This window comes from Dermacentor andersoni, chromosome 1 (assembly GCF_023375885.2).
Source record: "Dermacentor andersoni chromosome 1, qqDerAnde1_hic_scaffold, whole genome shotgun sequence".
NCBI lineage: Eukaryota > Metazoa > Arthropoda > Arachnida > Ixodida > Ixodidae > Dermacentor > Dermacentor andersoni.
This window is the reverse complement of record NC_092814.1, coordinates 359,268,106-359,292,589: the sequence shown is the minus strand read 5'-3', so window position 1 is coordinate 359,292,589 and position 24,484 is coordinate 359,268,106. Positions and strand designations below refer to the sequence as shown.

Sequence of the window (24,484 nt, the reverse complement as noted above, 5' to 3'; positions counted from 1 at the left end):
AGATAAATGCAAAGCACGGCATGACAAATAGTGCCAGTTTAATATACCTGTGCTGCCTGCATAGTAGGTACATCCCATAATGTTCCAAAAGTGCAATTTCTTGGCCATCCTTTCATCCAAATTGTCAAAATAGACTGTTGTCTCACCTCCTAAATGTTTCCGTTTGCACTGCCACCATGTTTGCATCAAATTCTGTCTGCTCCGGTAAACATCTGAAAGAACAGCACAACTGTTAAAAACTTGTAAAAATTTTATTCAATAAAAGATATGCACACATCACAGTAACCTTTAGCAAGAGCACATATAGTGATCACAAGGAGCACTTAATTCTTGTAAGCAGAGCACCCAGTTTAGAGGAGAATAGGAAGAGCCTGAGAATAGCTATACTGCATCCGTTAATGTTCTCGTGGAATGAACAACAAATGGCCTTGCCACCATGGTATATCGCAAGTCCACACATGTCAAAATACCTAAATTTTCTTTCTGTAAACCTTCATCATCATCATCAGCAGCAGCAGCAGCAGCCTGGTTAAGGCCACTGCAGGGCAAAGGCCTCTCCCATACTTCTCCAACTACCCGGTCATGTGCTTATTGTGGCCATGTTGTCCCTGCAAACTTCTTAATCGCATCCTCCCACCTAACTTTCTGCCGCCGCCTGCTACGCTCCCCTTCCCTTGGAATCCAGTCCGTAACCCTTAATGACCATCGGTTATCTTCCCTCCTCATTACATGTCCTGCCCATGCCCATTTCTTTTTCTCGACTTCAACTAAGATGTCATTAACTCGCGTTTGTTCCCTCACCCAATCTGCTCTTTTCTTATCCCTTAACGTTACACCCATCATTCTTCTTTCCATAGCTTGTTGCGTCGTCCTCAATTTAAGTAGAACCCTTTTCGTAAGCTTTCAGGTTCCTGCCCCGTACGCGAGTACTGGTAAGACGCAGCTGTGTTACACTTCTCTTGAGGGATAATGGCAACCCGCTGTTCATGATCTGAGAATGCCTGCCAAACGCACCCCAGCCCATTCTTATTCTACTGATTATTTCAGTCTCATGATCCGGATCCGCGGTCACTACATGCCCTAAGTAGATGTATTCCCTTACCACTTCCAGTGCCTCGCTACCTATCGTAGACTGCTGTTCACTTCCGAGACTGTTAAACATTACTTTAGTTTTCTGCAGATTAATTTTTAGACCCACCCTTCTACTTTGCCTCTCCAGGTCAGTGAGCATGCATTTCAGTCAGCCCCCCCGAGTTGCTAAGCAAGGCAATATCACCAGCGAATTGCAAGTTACAAAGGTATTCTCCGTTACCTCTTATCCCTAATTCTTCCCAATCCTGGTCTGTAAATACCTCCTGTAAACACGTTGTGAATAGCATTGTGGATATCGTATTTTCCTGCCTGATGCCCTTCTTTATTGGGATTTTGTTGCTTTGCTTATGGAGGACAATGGTGGCTGTGGAGCCGCTGCAGATGTCTTTCAGTATATTTATATACGGCTCTTCTACACCCCGATTCCGTAATGCCTCCATGACTGCTAAGGTTTCGACTGAATCAAATGCTTTCTTAATCAATGAAAGCTATATATAAGGGTTGGTTATATTCCGCACATTTCTCTATCACCTGAGTGATAGAGTGAATATGGTCTATTGTTGAGTAGCCTTTACGGAATCCTGCCTGGTCCTTTGGTTGACAAAAGTCTAAAGTGTTCCCGATTCTATTTGCGATTACCTTAGTAAATACTTTGTAGGCAATGGACAGTAAGCTGATCGGTCCATAATTTTTCAAGTCTTTGGCATCCCCTTTCTTATGGACTAGGATTATGTTAGCGTTCTTCCAAGATTCTGTAAACCTCAAGGACCACCAAATGCTCGGTCGCCTCATCGCTAGGAACCTTGCTTTTCCATCTTCGGTCGAGCCCTAAAGGCAGAAAGCAGAGTTGATCTTGGTGCGAAATGACATGGCAAGTAACGGCCAGCTTCTGTAACTGCTAAATGAGCAAGAATGTTATGCCTTAGCGCCCATCCGCCAAGTGGTGGCAAAGAAAAGCAAGCGTGCTACCATCCTGTATGCAGGTGGCATGAGCGGGCCTTTTACCAGAGTGTTGAATGACTGCAGTGTTTGTGTGGCGCATGTCCTTTCCAGCAAGCTAAGTGATGAAATGGTGCACGTGAAGAACTTCCTTGGTGTCGTGTATAAATTCCTATGCAAAAAATGAGATTCACTGTACACTGGCAAATCTGAAAACTTCGAAAAGTGCCTAAAGCAGCATCAGCACAAAGTTGCCAAACGCAACCGTTTCCAAGACATATTTATTTATTTAACCATACTGCAGGCCAATTCTTTGGCCCTAGCAGGAGGGGCATTTTCGCAATGACAGACAATAAATAACAGTAATAAATTAAAAACAAGCAAAAGTAACGCTAACACAATGGAGAAGCAATTTTCAACAAAACAAAAAAGAACAAGAACAGAACTAAAACCGGCAGAAGATACGTATGTTTATACAATAGCAAGAATCTATAGCTTACAAAAGAAATGTTCCGGTTCTGCTGAAAAGTCACTGGCCTTGATAACACTCCAAACACCAGGAGAAGATAGGTAATTCTATAGACTAAGACTAGGCATTTGTTATAGCTACTGTATTACCAACGCAACTACTGCTAATATCACTGCATCTTCAGATGATACGCTAAGCGACAGAAGTGACATGATAGCCTGCTTGACATCTATGCATGCGCTCTCCGTCACCACACCTGCACAGAACCAAGCCACTGCCTCTCCTGTCATTTGCAAACGAGGAACCCATACTGGCCTCGAAATAATTTTATTTATAAAAAAATATAATTGGTGAGTATTTGCTTTATGTCACCATAATAAAAACTAACTATGAACAACATTAAAACAAGAAAAATTTTTAGGTTTGGCTGACTACTGCACTCCTCAGCTGTATAATCCAAGGCTAAGATCAGCGAAACAGCCTGACTGTTAAAAAAGAAAAAAAAAAGAGAGGCTACGTGGATACAGCGAGGTGTATCTCAAGAACACTCAGACTTTGGTGAATTGGTGAGCTTTCTCAGCCTGCTCAACAGCTTGTTCAACACTGGCTGCTGTTTTTTTAGTTGCTGCGGCTGAGCGTGCTTTCAATGCTGTTAGGACTTTAAGTGCTTTGGTGCCTAGCTTTGTTGTTTTTGTTCTGATTTGCATCATGTGCTCTAGCAATGAGAGCGTCTGCTTTGCAGAGCTGACCTATTCGATGTTGAACGCCCAGTACATAGAAAATAACACTACACCAGAAGTGAAGTCCAGTACATCAACGCCTACGTCCTCACACTTCACACACATGGCCTCGGAAGACATGGGGCTGTCGCCAGTGTACAGCAATGTGGGGTGGGCAAACTCCTGTCCTGGTGTCTGCAAATCAAACATATAAAGAACATAAATTCTTGGGGCACAAAAACAAATGGGGTTGCTCAGTGACATATTAAAAAACTGACTTTTATTTTAGTGAAGGGTTGTCTAAATGTAAAACTTACGCAGTGCAAAAGATCAAAAGTGTAAGTTTTTGTTTGAAGTAGGGAGAAATGGTTTGTTATACCGCATTTACTTGCATAATGATCGCACTTTCTTGCCAAAAAAATTGATGCAAATTCAGGGGTGTGACCATTATGCCGGTTAAATTTTCTGCGAAAAGAAAACATTTTTTTTCATCCCGCATATTTGCTGCGGGATGACAACAGGTCAACAAATAGGCGGCTGCCACTGTAACAGTGCGGGACACCAAAACAAACATGGTGGCTGGCGGAGCAAGCCAGACGCGCCGAATGCGATTTTTTCTTTTCGCGAGTACATTATGCGCATTGACACAGTTTCTTCCGTATCAGTAACGCATAATATTGTTACTATCGGCAAGTTTGTGGCAATAACGTAGCCATGACCACTTTGAGGGGTCAGAAACAGAGATGGGTGCGCTTAGCTGCCAGTGACAGAAACACATGGTGGGCACGCTGCGGAAACTGCGGCATTTGTCTTCACTACTATCTTGATACGGCATGCTTGCACTATGGGTAGGCGAATATCTTAGCTGTGTTACAAGCATCAGCATATGAATAGGGTACACTTCTAATGTATCAGTGTAAACGTGGCTACTATCGTTGCCACTCGCGATTTGTTGCGTGCCCACGAGTGCAGGTGAGAAGAATTGAAAAGTACCTTTTTTGTTGTTGTTGACCACAACCATTATAAAGCCTATAAATAATAAAGCCAAGGTGAGCTTGGTTGTAGCTTTTTTTTCATGCAAGTGCGGAAAGTGATGAAAGGAACGAAATGGGGCATCTGCTTAAGAATGTTCGGGCGTGCAGACTGCTTGGTATGTCTTGAAGAGTTGTTCGCATAGCATTCGACAGATGTTAAGCGCGATCATCATTAGCTGGACTTGGCGCACGACATATGACTGCGGAAAGTTCGGGGTGCGATCATTACATAGGAAAGGAACAAAATCGAACTTTGAGAACAAAATTCATGGCTGTGATTATTATGGAAGTGGATCATTATGCAAGTAAAATACGGTATTACAAGAAATTAGGACAGAACAGTTCTAAGCATTTACTTCAAAAGCCGAAGTGCCTATATTAGTGTGCTACAAAAAATGCAATATCAGGGTGTCTACCAAGTTGACATTTCCAAATTCCCTGAATGAGCCAGAACTTTGTTTTATGTCAAGACAGGCTGACACCATGCTGCCCGATGCTGTCACTCTCTAGTAAGCATGTTGAAACAAAAAAATGACTTAATCCAGTTTGAATAGTAAGGAGTAATATCTATTTTATTTAAAAAGAAAACAGAAGGAAGGTGTTAGTAAAATGCACAGCGAAAGAAATGGTAAAGCCCATTCTAAATAGAGTCGAACATTTTCAAATACGAATGAAAAGGAAATGCATGCATAAGTAAATATTTTTTTAATATCAGCTATTTCTATCAACTGATAGCAAGCTCATCTGTATGAGGTCCTGAACTTTGTCACAACTAAGGTTCTCTCTCAGCAGCTGGGAAGTCAACCTCAACTGTCCTGACATACTCTCAGCCCGTACACAACATCTCAGTGTTGGGTTTCACTGCTTAAACAATTTATTTTGGTTTGGACGAGGGACACCTGTGTCTCAGCGTCAGCCAACACTTAGTTTTTTAGCTCAAGCTCCTTCAAAAAGGCGGCGGCACCCTTCCTTTCCCGTTAATTCCTCAGTGCGTCGGTCCTTTCTGTTCTCATCCTCCTTCTAACACGCTTTCACCACATGGATCATCTGAAGCATCCTCTTGGTCAGTTGTACAGTCAACATTTGATTTTTCGGACTTCCGAGGGGCTGCAAAAAAAAATTGAAAAAAAAAAAAACGGGAAGTCTGAAAAACATTAATGCATGTCTTTAACTGCCTTTAAGGGATAAAATTACCACAGGCACGTCTGAAAAAGCTCTGAAGGCCTGCCAGTACGCTTATTAGGCATATCAGGGCTTGTACTGTGACAGGATACGGGGTGCACGCATGTGTAATTAAGGAATACATACTGTGTCCCGTGACAATTGCCCCTTTCCCACGCTTGTTATGCTTCACCGCCTAACACAAGTGTACTGAGGCGAAGCTAACTTTCGGAGACTGGCATTACGCAACGCGCTGTGCTCTGCGAGCTTCAAAGCCAATCGCGAGGATTACAAAGGCGGAGTCGGTGCCATTGGTAATAGCGGCGAATTCTTTCAATGAAAAACACGGCACCGCACGGCAAGAAGCTTAATAGCGAACATAGAAGCAGCTAGGCCTAACGTTGCCGCGGTAGTGGTTACGGCTGCCAGCGGATCTGCCTGCGAGAGTGCCGGTTCGAGGCGGCGAGATAATCAAAATAGCGGCGGTGGCGGCTTTGATTAATGCCATTTCAGACCTGCAGTCAGGGCAATATACATTGACTATATGGAGTATGTGGTGGTGCCGCAAAACCGTGCAAATTATCGAGCATGTCCGAAAAATCGGGCGTCTAGAAAATCGGTCGTTAACTACTCTGGCAATACATCGTGCCGATGACACGGAGTCAATGACGATTCGTTGCGATTCCTCTGTTACTGGAGCCAGCATTAACACGACTTTCGTTCCCTTTCAATAAAGTTACAGCTAATTTTCCCTGATAGAAGCACAAATTCCCTGAGTTTTCCCTGAGTTTTTCCAGACTGTTCAAATTCCCTGAGAATTCCCGGTTTTCCCGGTTGGTAGACACCCTGAATATGCTGGAGTTCAATTTTTATAACTTAATTTTGCAAGATCATATGTGTGTCCATGGATGATTGCACAACAAGATATAATTCCTCTGATAATGTCTACCGTATTTACTCGCATAATGATCGCACTCGCGTAATGATCGCACCCCTAAATTTTGTCGTCAAAATTCGATTTTTTTTATTTCCCGCGTAATGATCGCACCCCGAACTTGCCGCAGCGATATCTCGTGTGCTAAGTCTAGCTAATAATGATCGCGCTTACCATCTGTCGAATGCTACGCGAACGACTCTTCAAGACAAGCCAAGCGGCCTGCACGCACCAAACATTCTTAAGTAGATGCCACATTTCATTACTTTCATCACTTTCCGCACTTCCATGACAAAATGAGGTACAACCAAAATCGCCTTTATTATGGGTTGGCTTTATAATGGTTGATGTCAACAAAAACAATAAAGGCGCATTTCGATTCTTTTCATCTGCTTTTGCACTCGTGAGCACGCAACAAATCGCGCGCGGCAATGATAGTAGTCACGTTTACTCTGATACGTTAAAAGTGTACCCTATTCATACGCCGACGCTTGTAACACAGCTAAGATATTCGCCCACCCTTAGCGGAAACGTGCCGTATTGGGATAGTAGTGAAGACAGATGCCGCAGTTTCCGCAGCACGTCGGCCATGCATTTCTATGTCACTGGCAGCTAAGCGCGCCCACCTGTTTCTGTCCCCTCCAAGTGGACATGGCTACGTTACTGCCGCAAACTTGCCGATATTAACGATATTATTCTCACTGATACGGAAGAAACTGTTTCAATACACGTATTGTACTCGCGAGAAGAAAAAAAAAATCGCGTTCGGCGCGTTCGGCTTGCTCCGCCGGCCGCCATTTTTGTTTTGGTGTCCCGCACCCGCAATCTCGCATCCCGCAGCAAACGCGAGACAAAAAAAAATTTTTTTTTTCCGCGGGAAATTTCACCCGCGTGATGATCGCACCCCTGAATTTGCGGCAATTTTTCTGACAAAAAAAGTGCGATCATTATGCGAGTAAATACGGTATTAGGTAGAGAGCATGAATGGTTTCCCTTGTTACTTTCAATGTTTTCAAAGCCCAGCAAAAGGTCACCCTAATAATCCGGTTCAGAATGGCACAGATAAAGTGCCTGCGCACGAGGATAAATTACTTGGTACTTCTTATGTCTTAATGATTAAGTTAATATAATTAGGCAATTTCAATTTAAGGCTATACTTCAATTGTTTATCTTAGTGGTTTTCTAGCTCCCAAATTTCCCCACAGTTCTACATCATTTTTATGGCCCCATGTGGATATTATGTACTTATCATGCTGACAGCTCAAAGTTCTAACCATTTTTGTGAACATGTCGTCCCCTCGCTCATTGACAAGGAATGGTAGAATCATCAGAGCGCCCACGCCTCTTGCATCTGAAAAGAAAAATGACACCAGTGAAAGTGCTGCAGTTGATGACCAATTTCGCTGCTTGTAATTATTCAGTAAATTAGCAAGTGCAACAAAACTGCAAGCACTAACAGTTTATAAGATTCGTACAGTCATACAGCAGTACACTTCAGGAATCTCGGTGGCACAATGCAGTACTAAATGGGCAGTGAACAAATAGTAACTGCATATAGCTGTCTACAATAAGGATATTTGCAAGATGTGTTGTTTAGCCATTTGATGTATGATGCTTACATCTGGAAGTGTACTGCAAGTGGTTCAAACATAAATAACGGGAACAATGGGGCCAGACTTTGTTAATCAAGACTGTATAAAGACAACGAATATCTAGACCAAGGAAAGCACAGGGAAAATTAAATATGATTTTATTGAAATACACAACTAATTAAGAAAATGGAAAAGTAGACAAAAAAACAATTTGACACGTAACCTGCCTTACACATGTGATGCTACATCAATTAAGCTACGATGGAGGCTATTTTCTCCTATTCACCTCGCTCAGCATTTATGTATGTTTATTAGATATGACCTTCGGAGTGTTAACTAGCACCACCCTTGGAAATGGTTGACTGTGAAACATGATCGGTTCCCCCCTGCGGCAAGTTGTTTGTTCATCCACTTTAATTTCCATTAATTCATCGTTTCTTTATTTTCATTTATTAAGCACAAGTAATTTCCCCTATGTTGTCCTTGGTGTCAGTGTTTCTTGGCTTCTTATGACATGACTAATAAAAATCGGGCCCCTCGGTTAACCCCCCTTTCTTCTCGTTCATACTTTTCATAGAAATATGTAATGCTAATTTTAGAAAGCTTAAGGATAGGGCTAGTTCATACGAACACATCAGCTAGTTTTTTACTCCTATTCAGGCAGACACAGCACTAAGGACATGGATTATGTGAGGACGCATAGAAAAAATGTTACATCACAATGTGTAATTTTCTTGTGTGCCTTCAATTTGTGTCCTTAGCGCTGTTCCTACCTTAATACGGGGCTAGTTTGTTATACATGTTGAAGTGAAATGCATTATTAAGCTACAATAACAAACAATGAATGGTATCATGTCTGTCCTTTCTGCCATGCTTCCTCGTGACTCAGTAGTGCGTTTCACTTTAATGCTATGTAAACAAGCAATTGAGCGTGAATCTTATGCTGCGTACCATACTGCAGCTATAATGCCCTCTACGGTTCCTTAGCAGTCAGCAGAAGCTATTCAATGGAAATAGGTTTTATGTTCAAGTAACTTTGTGGCTTCCTTAACTAAAGCTGAAATATAGCTCATGAGCAACACATAACTTTATCCCTTCAGCCATGACAGTGTGTGGTCACAATATGCACAAAATTTTCTGCAAACACAAAGCAAACTCAGAAGAAATCTCAGCCTGTAGGATGATATTTAAGTGACGTCAGGCCAGTCATCACCGTTACACAAAAAGTTGAATGTGAAATTTATTAGTTTAGATGCATTATTTCACGAAAATAAATTAAAATTGTTAGAGAAGTAGGTGACACTGTTATTGATCTAAGGTCCTTCTAATGAAAACAAAAACACTAAATAACAGCGATGATACAGAGCAACACTTCTGCCTTTTTGTGAAACATGGTGTTATGTTTTTAAGATACTGTTTGGCATTATTTGCCTTACAGTGATTATCCGTTTAGCATTAGTAGAAGCTTACATTCATAATCAGTACCATATTTAATATTTGTAACTTAGTTGTTATCACGATATTTAAGAGCTGCATCTTGATAAGACAGCATTATGACTGAAAGGGTTATTGCCAGTGAACACTGCTAGCCAAACTTTATATGGCACAGCAATTAACAGTGTCATAGGAGGCAAAATGTGCTCAATCTGACTATGCACCTACATTATGAGGTGTGCTGATGCAGGAAAATTTTAATATGGTACATATATCCCTGGACTCCTCAAACTTCTATTTCTCCAAAGCTGCTTATAAACACTGGCAATGCACTAACTGCAATACACTGCAGGAAAAGAATTTGTAGAAGAACGCATTATCTTGAGCCTTAACGACTTACAGTTTCTCGCAATTCTGTTCTCCACAGCCATTTCTGCCAGCACAGTGCACAGAGTTGACTGCGCTGCTCGCTTGAGCCTTGCTGCATTTAGAATATGGTCGCTGTAATCGTTCAGTGCTTTCAGCAATGCGTTATCAGGTGGTACACCGGTTAGGCGACAGCATTCATTGCAGATCTGTAAGAATTAAAACATAGCTTGAAACCAGTTCATGGAAACAATGTGAAGCATGGTCAACAGTACCAAGGTACTGTCAGTTTGCATACATCAGTGAAGCAGTCTTGCAGAACAGTAAAGGACAGTTGTTGAGAAATGTGAAGTTTCTGGCTGGCTCCTCTGCATAACAAATCATCGAAAGCTGAACATCAAGAAATGTAACTTTGATAACTTGACATTCCATGAGGATTAAATAAGAAATGCTGTGTGCTGTGAGTGGTGACACAACTGTTACAATAGTTAGTGTCACAAAGCTCTTTAATTCGATTGAAGTAGCTTCGCTGGAGCAGGAGCATGCAGTTATTTGCTGTTACTTCATGGTATGTAAGTGAATGCCATTCAGGCATGCTTGTAACACCAATAACTTGTCATATTTACTGTTTGAGGGCTACAGCATGCACAGCAAATTGGAAACTAGAGAAGAGAGTTGGGTTAGTTGGTACTGTGTCTTTTGTAGCGAAATAATTATAAGTGTGAGAACAATTTCTATAAGAGAGGGGATAGGACAGTGCACGGGACTTTTAACTGAGAAATCTTAATGAATCAAGGACCAGCAAGGATGCCTGTGTGTAAGCATGAACAAACGAGCAAACAAGCCAATAAATAAAATAAAACCAGACATGATAAACCACTACGGATCATTGATGCAAATGTTCATATCCAGACACGTGACTAATTTCCTTGCGAGTGCCAAAGACGGTGTGCTTACGCATCTATTACCTGTTTTTAGTACGCAAAAAAGCTTCAAACACTTTCCTATAAATTTGACCACTGAGCCGCCTTAGAACACATGCATTATCAAAGCATGGGGAGCATTTGTGTTTGTGGCACTGATCAGCTAAGTGACTAGCTGCAGCTAGGGTGATGACAATGGTTCGGTGCTCCCTTATGAGGTCCTTCAGGCATCTCCCTGTCTGGCCTATACAGCATTTTCCACATGAAAGTGGAACATTGTATACCACCTCAACAACCTTGCGATCCACAAAGTGCATGGCATGCTTCTTTGTGCAGGCACCTTTACCTCTTTTATGGGCTCTCAGTTACAGGCACCAAAGTGTCTTCCAGATAGCCAGCACTACGCAAATGCTTTGGCTTTTGCTCCACGCTGCAGGGTACTTAGTGCTCACAGGATTTTACAAGAGCAGCTCTGAGGCAGTTGACTGCTATGTAGCAGCAAGTGGAAAAAACAGTGCAGTTTAAATAAATTAGGAGATTTAAGCTGCCACAAGACAGCAAAATGGGAAGAGTAGACAGCAATGGTGACAATTTCTTGGGTCGAGCTGCGATCACATACAGTAACCCAGGAAGGAACATAGTGAGAATCATAGTTTGTGCCAGCAGTTTCTTAAATTACACGTTTGCATTTCTCAATGTGCTTTATCATTATGGTATAGTGCGAAGAAGCCTTGTGTACTGTATTAGAATTAATTATTTTTAGACAGATAACCTAAAGGTAAAGAATATGTTTGGATATGTTTCTTGGTGTTGACTTTTCCTTAGAGAACGCTCAGGTAATGGTTCCCCAGTAGGACTAAAGCTATTATTAAGGTAGTTGAACTAACCAGCTATGATAATGCAAGATAAAAATTGCCAATGAGGCAACTGAAGAAATTTCACAATAAACACTATAAAGTGCTGAACAATTAGGTACGCTCACCTCCTTTTCTAGCTTTAAAGCTGGATAGAGGTCTAGAAGAGTGGCAAGACTCATGCCCTCTTGTTCTATGTTTGCTCTCCTAGCAGCTGTGGTCCTGTTCATGGCGTCCTCTATTTTGTCCATGTCTGGGTTTCCCTTCTTGAGTTCTTTTTTCATAAAATTTGTTGTCTCGGAGATGAAGACCTCATCTACTTCAAATGCTGGCTTCACAGCAGTCAAAGTGCGAGAAAACAGAGACAGTATAACAAAGTTTGGTTTCATAACATTGGGAAAATTAAAGGCAAGGAGAAAAAGATTTACCATACTTATGCATCAGCAACACATACACTGCATGTTATCATTTAAAAGGCCTTCCTATACTTCTAGAACGTGAGTAAGGTCACCCAGTCATTTTGTACTACTACTGTAAATGCACAAGAAAAATAGTAATCCTCTGCATAAAACAGGAAACTTAAAGGTTTTTCTAAGCATTTGTCTATTATCACACCCAAAGGCCTCTATGGGTGCTACAGAGGTGATGGGTAAATGACTTGCAAACAATCATTTATGAAAAGAAAAGCAAGAAATAGACAAATAAATAAAAGAAGCCCAGCATATTCACCCAAAATCAAGCAACAGCTGACAACACCAACACTGGGTTAGTGTGGATATGCAGTAGGCAGAACACATTTAAATGTACATGGCTTCACTTCGCTGTAATTTGAGACAACTGTCTCCCAATAATGAGGCTCACTGCTGTGAACTTATAGCGTAACGCCCTGCAATGTCACATTTTCACATGAAATGTGCAGAATGTTTCTGTTATACATGAATGAAATGCAAGCTGTGATTCTATGGGGGAATGGCACTGAGCTATTGCCTACTAAACAATCTGCATAAGTGTAAGTGACAGCATCATTAACAGGACTACCATGCTGCTTTGCAGGGAGTCACTTCATCTCAGTAACATCAAAAGCGAGTTGCGCGCTTGACAGAGATAAGACAAAGTTCTAAATAAGGGCCAGAATTAAGTAGTATTCTTTATTGATCAAATAATGGCCACTATCTTCTGTCAAGTTAACAATGTCACACAAAATACAGTGGCCGCAGGCAACTTAGTGTTGTAACATACCGCATCTAGCGACTGCCTCATAACACATGATCCTAACGTAACACTTGCACTTTCCTTTTGCAGCAAGCAATTATAGTACTGAAGTACTGCAACGCACTTGCAAAGCAGAAATATTTCTTTATAGTAGAATCAAGACCACATAATAAAAAGGACACCACAGCCACAGCGTCGATGAAGTGCATCCCGCGGTACCATATAAGTGCTGAAGGCTCCTTCTTGGCACTGTAGAGTGATTTTCATTCTACCTAGTTCCTGTTTCGTGGTCTCACAAAGACTGTGGAATGATCAACACGTTGCAACAAGAGTCGCTAAAATTATACATTCACATTCACTGGAAGCACTTCATTTGTTTAACCCTTTAATGACTGCACATATAAGTACAAAACAAATTATTTTATACTTAAATGTGCAAAAGACATCGAGAATAAGCATAATCAACGAAAAGAAATATTTTGCAGAAATTCCTTTAGCAATATGGGGGAATATAACTGGAAGTGGGCTTCTCCCCAAGCCACATATGGCTGGCTGCGTTTGGAATTTGTACAGAGAGCTCTTTGCATATGTGTACTATAGGTGCACATTTCTTCACATCGTGTGTCTGACATCACTACAGCCGGAGATCTCATACCGGTCTGTCTCCTCTGACCGTGCTTTCAAAAGAAAGAGAGTCGCATGTCTAACTTCCTTCCCATCCTGTGTTCCTGCTCTAAACCAACAAATGACACTTGCTGTCAGTCATAAAGTGTTGGCTCAAGACATTTAACCAGAAACTTCTTACTCTATGCCAAAAATCAGCAAGAAAAATAAATATTTTTTGGTATGCTGTATAAATAAAGGGTTAAAACAACTCAAGTGTCAGAGTAGCATAGCCACCCACCTTTCACTACATCTTACCATGTATATCAATATATATTACAGTAAGATGCTGTATTACTAGCCTAGAAATGCTTCTACCACTACATCTTCAACCAATGTTTCACTCTAGGTTCAAGGTGGCAATGTGATATGATATTTTGCTCCTTTAATCACCTATAAAATCTCTAACAGCATTGCAGATATAGCTGCTACCGCCTGATTGCATTTGTTAAAGAAAAAATGTAAATGATATGAACAAGTACATCAAAAGAAGCAACTAAATGTTTCAACTAAGTCACATAACGAAGGGAGAGTCAGTTAATCTAATGAATAAAATATGCATGCAAACGTGCAGCTTATCACCTGTCTTCGAAATCCAGATGTTGAGCATGTACCAGAACTTTCGCCTGCCTTTCTTGCCTTCGCTTTTGCTTTTTCCGCATCAACTTCAGGGCATCCTGGGGGCATTCGCTTTCGCATATTTTTGTATTTGTTCCTGAGGCTCATATACCACGTGAGCTGGAATTAAATGAGAGCAATTGACTTTACATGCCTAAACAACAGTTCATTGACTTCCACTTTTCAGGTTATGAAAGAAACTGCAAAGACAGTACACAATCAAGCATGGAGTTGCCCTAATCTTAGCTTGCTTTTTGCACTGTTTCCTTCATGTTCCAAAATGTACCAACTGAGCTATTTTAGCACACCTTTAAACAACATAGCTGATAATTTCTTTCAGTATTGGTGTTGGTGAAAACTTTAATGCATGAAAACGGCTACAGGTACTAAAATATATTATTTAACCAAATATATATTTAGCTGAGCATGCAATTTGCATACCAAATGCAGAGGTGCTGTTGGCACCTTCACATTTATTTGAGCTGCAAAGCTTTAAAACCACCCCATCTCTACTCAATCACAAGCACACAGACCTGGACAGCCGCAAGCAAGGACGGTCATAAACGTTACGAAGTACTAAATTAAATTATGGGGTTTTACGTGCCAAAACCACATTCTGATTATGAGGCACGCCGTAGTGGAGGGCTCCGGAAATTTTGACCACCTGGGGATCTTTAACGTGCACCTAAATCTAAGTACATGGGTATTTTCGCATTTCGCCCCCATCGAAATGCGGCCGCCGAGGCCGGGATTTGATCCTGCGACCTCGTGCTCAGCAGTCCAACACCATAGCCACTGAGCAACCACGGCGGGTCATTACAAAGTACTAAGAAAGGCTTTGGCAGCACGCTTAACGTAAAGAAAAAAATTCTGCGGTTTTACGTGCCAATACCATTGTCTGATTAAGAGGCACGCCATAGTGGGGGACTCCGGAAATTTGGACAACCTGGGGTTCTTCAATGTGCACCTAAATCTAAGTAAACAGGTATTTTTGCATAACACCTTCATGAAAATGCGGCCGCCGTGACCGGGATATGCTTAACATATAAAAGTGCAAAAGAAATCAAAATGAAGGAAAGTTATGAGAAAATGCTCTTACATGGCCAGAGTCCGATGTGTCCATCAGTGCTGGGTAGTGGTTGACGAGGCTCCTTGCGGCAACGTTGTACAGTTTATTTGGGTACCTGATGTTTACAAAAGCATGCATCAACTTTCTACATAAAACAATACACAAAAAATAAAAGATGCAACAGCACTGTAGCGCAATAATTCCCATGAAATAATATCAAACAGTTGAACTGTGATTCGTAAGACGGGAGAACTTAAGTAAACTGCACCATGAAAGCATTAGGTGCGTGATGAGAACGAGGTTAGAGCATTGATCAGATGGATTTGACAAAGGACAGGGAACATTTAATCCCTTTGTCCTGCAATAGCCAAGATACACTGATAATCATGACCAGAGTATGTTTTAATTAATATATCAAATGAGCTATTACTAAAACATGCACACAAGGGAAAATCAGCCATGAATACAAGCTTGAAAGAGCATCTTCTATAAGAATTTAGCAGGGCAGCTTATTGAGCTACTTGTTAATCCATTATCCTGCGTGTACAGTGCAAAGGTTAAACGAGGACGTAGACGCAAGCACTGACTACCAATGGAGGTTTTATTGCCGAATTTACACAAAATAGTCATATAGCTATGAGAAAAATAATTATTAAAAAGGTGAACAAAGCAGACCTTTAAGGGACACACGAAGAAATGTAGTTGCATAAAAAATGCTGGCCATAGGTTTCACTTCTCAGAAACGTGAACTCTTTTTCTGATATGGCAATGAATGGCTTGCTGATGCATGCACTCTGTTCCCACACCAATTGTGCTACTTCAACTATGATATGGGTACGACCATCCCTGTGCTTGTGAATAACTGACATTCTTTTGAACCAACGAGTGCAGCCACACATGCTAGTATGATGTGCCAAAAAGCCTACTCTGCCATTGGACACATTATATGCATGTTCAGACAACCTCTCATGAAGGCATCTGGCAGTCTGCCCCATGTGACAAGCACCGCATGAAATAAATTTCATACACAACCTCTTATGTGGAGTCAAGACACCAAATCTTAAGCCTGATCTGCAAGGTCAGGCTTATCAGGCCCTATCAGAAAAAGAGCTAAAGTTTTTCTGGTTAACTTCCCTGCCTTTCCTTCTCCACTTGTTCCTTCCTTCCTTCCTTTTCTGGAAGTCACACGTATGGCCGGCATTTGTGATGCAACCTTGAATTTTTTTTGTTAACCTCTATTTTCTGCATTGTTCACCATTTTTTGCCCACTAGTCTGTTTTTCTTGCTTCTATCTCCAGAAGTTTTTCAGTAGCTGTTTCACTCGCTTGTGTAAATTCGGCACATAGGATAATAGCATCTCAGTTGACAGTCGGCACTCCTGTCTATTGGATTGGAAAAACTTTGATAAAAGTCCTGCAGGACGCACGTCAGCGTACTCGTTTACTTTTGTGCTGTACACTACCTACAAGAACTGTAACCAGCAGCTAAGGAAGTTTTAGCCAATGCATCATTCTAGCCCCCTCATTAACCCAAGACTCATGGCAAGGAAACCATGGAGGATATTGCTATAGTCAAGCACAACGTTAATTAGGACTGAGTGTTAACCTTTCTGTAGTTTTCGTGACTGTTTTTGTGGATGAAGAGGAATGTATGTAGAATAAATGCTGCTGATGGTATCCAAACCTGCAAATTTCACATGACACACGCAGCGCTGTACGAATTCAGCTAACCACAACTGTTCTTCCATCCAATTCACTTGGTGTTTGTATACATGCATCAAATGTAGTGCTGGAAATGTTAGGGTTCGTATTGTTAGCTGGAATAAAAAAGATGGGCGCAGGGCTGCAATGTCAACAAAGCCATTGAATATTAAAATTTCGCGGGTTAGAAAATGAGTGAACTATAATTCAAGACTAGTCAACAAATTATCAGCAATAAAAACATTTTCTACCAACAATGCCGTACACACTGCTGCACGCTTAAAAGGCACTAGACAATTTGGGTATTGCTCACTGCCCCAGTGCAAAGCTTTAGGGAAACAATTTTTTCCCCTCACGTATCGAGAGTTTGCAAGGGGAAATGTGCAGCAACTAAGTTATAATCATGAATTAGACAACAAAAACTTGTTTTGATTACAGACACCTCCCACTTGCCTTAGTGACGTAACCACATGAGCATGGAGGGCAATACCATTTCTAATTAACATTGTGCTTAACTTTCATGTTACAATATGAGGTTGAGAAAAATGTGTGACCAAACACAATTATGAGACATTTACTGTGGAATGAATTCTCATTAAGTACATTCAATCCCAACTTTATTTACATCTGGGCATAGGTCGGCAAACTGACTCACAAGTCGGCTCGCTCAGACTGATCTCTGAATGTGAGTCTCAGCGAGTCCGGCTGAGTCAAATTTCGGTGAGTCTTAGCCCGAATGAGCCTCAAGTGAGTTCTCAATATTTTGCTGACCTATGCATCCAGGTAAGTGTTGTAACTTACATTGTTTGAGATGACAAATGGCAGGCAATCCACTCAATTATTTTCTTTCGAAGATTGTCAGGCACATCTCCTGCTGTGACAGTTCGGAGGTGTGCAGCAATTTCAATGGGCATCGGAGGCAGTGTATATGTTGATTCGTTGTACTGTCCTTTGACTGCATTCTTGCTATGTTCGACTTCACTACCAGACAGCCTTAAAAAGAGAAGTATTCATTGAAATCAACAACAATACAGAGCTAGAAAAACAAAGATATGGTATCGCAGACTATCACTCCACACGCTCAAATTTACCTACTATAGTTAGTGACAATCCAAATATGGGCACATCTGCCAGTGGCAAATGGAGCCCGTTGCTGTTCAGGGATAATAATGTACAAACAGCAAAAATCATGGACTGTGACAACCAAGACTGCTTACAGAATGAATGGGTTGTTAAACAAAATTTGGAGAGGAATTTTACCGTCCCCTATATAAATACCTCCTTACCAACACACCGTGACCCCTCTCCCCATTTTCGTATTGGTACCATGCACAAGGAAGGCGCATTACTGGTCTCTTCACAAACATGGGTATCATGAGCAAAAAGCTCCCCCACCAAGGTGAAAAAAGCAACCCGAATGATGCACCTACAAACATTCCTTTTGAGGGAAACTTGTTGCTAGCTACATTGTCGACCTATAAGTGACTACAGAGGTACTGCTTTGTGAAGGACAAAAACTGGGTCATAAAGTGCCAAGTCCATACTAGCATTAAGTCTTCGGAACATAAAGAGAGAACAAAAGTAAGTTAGATAAAGGCCAAGGATGATATGATGGAACAAAAATATACTTGAACATTCTGGTTCTCGAATACACAAACTAGACTGCTTGTGTTTATCCAAACATTAACTCCCTATCGCATTTCTGGTGGCTAACGAATGAATACTACAATCAATGTATTTTTTCTGATAACTTCTTGGCACCTTTGCAAGTTCATGTTATCTATTACAAGTTTCTTTTTTGTGAAACATGGCCACTATTTCAAAGAGGAAGATGACTTTTCCCTCAGCATTACATAAATATGAGCTACTGAGATAGATACAAACATTAAGGTCTGGTAAGACTTTAAAGGTGGTATGGAACGATTGAGGAGTCACGAACATGATTGTGCTTAAGCTCTTCATATAGCATGTTATATTTCGGCTGTCTAGACCGCACAAAATTTTAAAAAATGTATTGCAGCTTTTTGTTTTTATGTTTTCACAAATACACCTCATTTGTCATATCTATTAGTAGAAGAGCATTCCAATTTTGAACAAGGACAGTGGTATGCTGCACAAGTGGAACTAGGACTACATAAATACATAAAATATTAGGGGAAAAAGCTTTTGTTTTTACAAACTAGAATTGCCCCTATGGCATGCATTTATTTGTTTACTAAATTCCCATGAGCTTATTCCCTGAAGTTAAGATGCAACTAAGGGCAGAAAAAAAGCTTTAGGGCAGGGATGAGTGTCACTTGCTACTACTTTATTAAAAGCAGATGGCATCACATTTATAGGTGAAGGTGGCCATGTGCGCACATATGTTTACACACAATACTCAAACAAGCTTGCACCATTATTCAATCATACAGTGCACAAACTGCCGTTCAGTGCTATGTAAAGGCACAGATGTATCGATGACACAGACATCATGTTTTATGTTGATGAAACAGGCCTCCATTAATTCCCATGCCAGAGAATCTGCTTTTACCAAGAATGCGGGTATGGAAAAGATCTGGCTTACACGTGCGGGAATCGCGATGCAACGGCAATAGTGTATTAATCTTATTCTTGACAGACAGCTCATGTTCCCTTGCCAAATCGTTATGCAGCTTCCTGTCTGGCCAATATGCACCCAGCTGTGATTAGGTGAAATTTCATACACCACACCGACCGTGCAAGTCACATGTGGCCTTGTATAATTTTTACCATAAATGGTCAGCTTCTGTGGGTTTCAGATGCATGGGCACAGGCCAGTAAGCTTCTGTGGAGCAAGAAAAAAAAAAAAAAACCATAGGCACTTTGTACCTGCTAGCCACTTTCTTTAAATCGTGGGCCACTTTGTGCATGTATGGAACAACATGCGGCCTTTTCTCCACTAGTGTCTTGGCAAGTGACAGCCAAGTGTTCTTTCTGGCGGTGACGCTTGCCTCCTGAAATCATGGGTTCGTGGCACTGCAATAAGCTATTAATGAACCAGTGTGAAAATTTTTGCACTAGAACGCTCCCAAGAGGGCACGTAACTTCCAGCATATAACCAAATTGCCTACGTAGCTGGGTGAGGGGCCCTTAAATGTATTGCTCAAATACCAGCATTTTAGCCTTCCGACGTACGACAGATTTTAATGTTGTACAGACTTAATGCATGAATACAGATTGGATAAGACAGGGTGCATACGGCTTTCTTGGTGCCTCTGATGCTTCGGAGTTGCTTGGGGAGACAACCAAGTTAATCAGTGCCCCATCATGCACTGTGGTGCTTTCATCCATGTCGACATAGCATTGAAACCAGTCGTTGAAGATCTGAAAGCAAAGCCAGATGGTTTATTGATAGTTTTGCACATTAAGTGTGAAGCAGTGGACACTGAACAGACATAAATTAATTAAACAGCCTTTTTCTGTGGTCGCTGTACTGTCCCGAACAGGTTTGTTATTTAGAGCCATCACAGCCCAGCACGACACTAATCCTGCTGCCCATATGTGAGCTAACTACAGGACGCATTAAGCATACAAGGCTGAGCTTATTTACCAATGTCAGCAACCATCAGTGTATAAGAACAGATGATTTCACAGATATAACCATATTGCTGATTGCACAAGGTTTTCAGAGTCCTATTGCTGAAAATGCCAACGATTTTTTTTTTCCTCAGTGGGTTCAACTTAACTTCATTGCTGCGTGATTGCTGCAGCATACAAATGACAACAGACAAAGATTGAATAGGCACACAACCAGTCTGTTTTCCTCGTCTTTTCTGTTTACAGGATAAACGCTGCAGAAATTTGCAGAATATGGCATATTACGACCGGTTACGCTAACTAAAGCACCATTACATTGACTGAAGCTGTTAGTACTTCACTTTCCCACACCAAATAGGGTAGCGATTGCACACCTGACCTCAATATCAGTAGTAAACCAACCGCGCAAGTTTTCAGAGGATGGAAGCCGTGAAAACGACTAGTTTTCTTGCGGCTTTTCGACACGGCAATAATTATAATTCAGCAACGTTGTGTTCGTACGGGCATGTATGCGCTGCACGTCAATTTAAGGTCAAGTGCACTGGCTGTGACGAAACAAAAATATTCGTAGTTGGCAGCACAGTGAAGTGACACAGAGCAATTTTGTAACACTCGATCTGTCAGTTCAACGCGCGGCAACCCAACAGTTACTAATCGTGCTCGACATTTCCGCTACTTATTTACCAATGTCAGCAACCATCAGTGTATAAGAACAGATGATTTCACAGATATAACCATATTGCTGATTGCACAAGGTTTTCAGAGTCCTATTGCTGAAAATGCCAACTGTCGCTATTTTGCCCATATGAATCAAACAGTGACCAAATCCTCTTTGAGCTCCATAACGCGCAGAACATTCACGCTCACCTGTATTAGAAGATCGCCGCCCTTCATCAGGTGCGCGAACCCACCCGCCCGCAGGCTTTCGTGAAGGTCGGCGAGTTTCCGGGCGCCTGCGAGCTTCACCACTTTCTTTGACGGCCCGTGCGAAACGAGGCAAACCGCTTCTTCTGCATCAGTCGACGAGCAGTTTGCTGAAGGCGGATCGAACGACATGCTGCCGCTGCTGTCAGGTTTCACAGAAGAATGCCCCTCGCGTTTCGACAGCCTTTTGTCGCCGTGGTTTGCGACTCCAAGGAGCCGTTGCCGCGCTTTTCACAGTTGTGAATCCAAAGTCGAAGTAAATACGGAAGCCGTAAGTCAGCCACTGTACGGGGTCCCGAATATTTCGCTGTGCGTATTAGAAAAAAGATTTTGCACTCATCGCTGCACTGTTCTCATTCAAATTTTGCAGAAAGATCGCATTTTGGCTACGACTTTGTTTAGTATAACACTTGGCACAGTTAATTGCCTTGTTTTTAAGAAAAAAATGCAAATTTGCCAGCGCCCATGGGGATGCGAGCTGCTGCGGCGACGGGGCAAACATAAACTTGTGTCGCCACTTGCCGTCAGCTGCAGAAAGCTGTATTTTATTGACGGCTGCCGCGTGTTGCCCGCTCCTGGATTCATAGAGTTTCCTACGTAATTCTTGTAGGAAACTCTATGCCTGGATTAGGCGACTGCCCTCCTTGAGACGCTACTTTCTGCAGCTGACGGCAGGCGGTGTAACAAGTTTATATTTGTGCCGTCGCGGTAGCTGCTTGCATGCCCGTGGGCGCTGGCAAATTTGCAAATTCGCATTAGTCGTGATTACTATCAGACGACGCGAAGGGCTGCGCCTTTGTGCTCGGGTACGCTTCAGTGAGTGATGAGTTCCGTCTGTAACTTTAGGTGCCCGCGATGCCCATTTTTTGCACAGAAATTCACACGTGTGATTTGGCATCTAGGTGAAGTACACGCGTCGGACCCAGACTTCAAGATAACTTGTGGCATTGAAGGCTGCCAAAACACTTACAAAATCGTTGGAAGCTTTCGAAAGCACGTCTACCGTCAACACCAGCGATGGCTTTCAACATGTGACGGTGATTCAGCAACGGAAGCTTCAGAAGAATTGTGTGATCCCAATGATGCCTCTGATTTAGCTGCCAGCGCTTGTCCGGACGACGGAGATAGTGACGGCCGCTCTTCCCCTGGTCAGCAGTGAGCCACCTCCGCAACCTGGGACGTCTGACCGAGAATTGGATCCGCCAACATTGCAGTGCTTCGCGACGGCTTTACTGCGAAGCCTGGCAAAGATGTTCTTTAACATATCCGAGAGCCGAAAAGTACCATATTCAGTCTGTGACAGCTTGTTTCAGGAAGTGCAACTTCTGGTGCACTCACTCTTGCAAAATTTTGCCGGGTACATAAAACAGGCACTCATTGAATGTGGCTGTGTTGTGCCAGAAAGTTTGACACAGGTTCTCGACTGCAACTTTCTTGTTGGCTTGTTTGATGAGATTCGATCTCAGTACCAACGATTCCGCTACGCCAAAGCCAACTTTCCATATACAGAGGCACAGCAGCTCGCCTATGCAGGTGATGACCGAGCCTCATATCAGTACATTTCAGTTGGCAGTGTCATACGTCCGTTTGTACAGTGTGAACATGTTTTTGAACACCTTATGAGGACTGAAGTTGATGGCAGTGCTACACTTAGCACTTTTCGGGATGGTTCAGCTTATAAACAGCAGCTGAACACTGTGCTCCCCTGCACAAATGCTAAGATACTTCACATACTTCTGTACATGGATGAAGTGGAAATAGCTAACCCAATCGGCTCTGCCAGGGGTGTGCACAAGCTTCTGGCTGTGTACTATACACTTCTGAATGTACACCCGAAATACCGTTCTCAATTGAAATTTATGCATCTTGCCATTCTTGCGAAGTATGCTGATGTACAGAAATACGGCTTGGAGGCTGTTCTGCGACCATTGCTTCATGAACTAAAGGAGCTGCAAGAGAGAGGCATAATGGTTCAAATAGGGAAATATGAAGTGTCCTTGACGGTTTTAGTTCTAGCATGCTGTGGAGATAACCTTTCCATGAACAGGCTTGGGGGCTTTACTTGCTCTTTTTCACGAGGTGCAGTTTGTCGCTTTTGCATGGCACAAATGAGAAATCTTGCATCTCTTACGAGGGAAGAATTGTGTCAAATAAGAACAAAACAGCTCCATGAAAGCCACCTCGCAGCCGTTAAACTAAATCCACTTCTGTACAAGAAACTTTATGGCGTAAACGAGACGTCAGCGATGGACTGCCTTCCAAACTTTGATGTCACATCACAGCTTCCACCTGACATCATGCATGATATCTTTGAAGGTACATTCCCGTTTGTGATGCAGCATGTACTCAAAGGGCTGCTCCAAGACAACGTTCTTGAACTATCGGACTTAGACGAAGTTTGCACATTCCACTATGGCCGCAATGATCGTACAAACAAACCACCACAACCCACGGAAGCCTTCGTACGAGGCAACGCCCCGCTAAAGGGCACTGCTTCACAGAAGTGGTGCCTTTTGAGACTTCTGCCTCAGATTTTAGCTTCTAAAATTCCAGAGGGAAACGAAGATTGGGAGGTTTACCTCTTATTCAGAGAAGTTGTAGATATGCTTCACAGTCTCTTGTGTATATGGAGATGAAAATTCAGGAATTTCTCCGTTCATTCGTTACCCGCTACCCAGGAGCCCGCATAATCCCAAAGTTACATTACCTTGTGCACTACCCACGTATGATATCTCTTTTCGGACCACTCAAACAAGTGTGGTGTATGAGGTTCGAGGCTAAACACCAGTACTTTAAGAATGTGGCATCAAAGACGAAAAACTTCAAAAACATATGCAAAACACTTGCAGAGCGTCACCAACTTTTGCAAAGCTATGAATTTAGTGAGATTGTCTTCAACCGACGCCACACCATGTCAGGCCTGAAATCTGTGCAAAGATCTGTTTTACATACATGCATTGAGGAACGTCTGCCTGCAGGTAATGTATGGCAAGCAAAGTCAGTCACTATTGAGCATATGGCATACCATGTGGGAGATGTGCTTGTAATGGCCAAGGGAGACGACCCGCAATTTGCACAGATTGTCGGTATTTTTACTGCTCAGGACGAGGTTCTGTTCTTGTTAGACAAGATGGGACTTGTTGAATTTAGGAGACATCGGTATGCATTTAAGTTACCTAAAGGCAATGTAGTCTGTGCGGCGCGGCCAGGAGATGAGGTATTG

At 42.1% G+C, this 24,484-nt stretch overlaps 1 protein-coding gene across 1 annotated transcript; it reads right to left on the bottom strand.

The window, feature by feature from the left end:
- Positions 1–232: 232 nt before the first annotated feature.
- Positions 233–21,393, bottom strand: LOC129381179 (uncharacterized). The gene is made up of 7 exons (XM_055063825.1): positions 21,205–21,393; positions 20,000–20,124; positions 15,110–15,224; positions 11,646–11,849; positions 9,775–9,949; positions 7,623–7,699; positions 233–3,414 (listed from the first exon to the last, which is right to left on the bottom strand). The coding sequence occupies exons 1-7, from the start codon at positions 21,391–21,393 to the stop codon at positions 3,250–3,252; spliced, it is 1,050 nt and encodes a 349-aa protein (XP_054919800.1). The 3' UTR covers positions 233–3,249.
- Between the last annotated feature and the right edge of the window lie 3,091 nt (positions 21,394–24,484).

What these genes read in the sequence shown, in the direction of transcription:
- LOC129381179 (XM_055063825.1), bottom strand. Translation starts at nt 21,393, where the DNA reads ATGTCGTTCGATCCGCCTTCAGCAAACTGCTCGTCGACTGATGCAGAA. An exon ending in TCAGAGGCACCAAGAAAGCC is followed by an intron (nt 15,225 to 19,999) that starts GTATGCACCCTG and finishes TGTTTTATGTAG; the next exon opens with AAAGTTGATGCATGCTTTTG. An exon ending in CTTTAAAGCTAGAAAAGGAG is followed by an intron (nt 9,950 to 11,645) that starts GTGAGCGTACCT and finishes TAATTCTTACAG; the next exon opens with ATCTGCAATGAATGCTGTCG.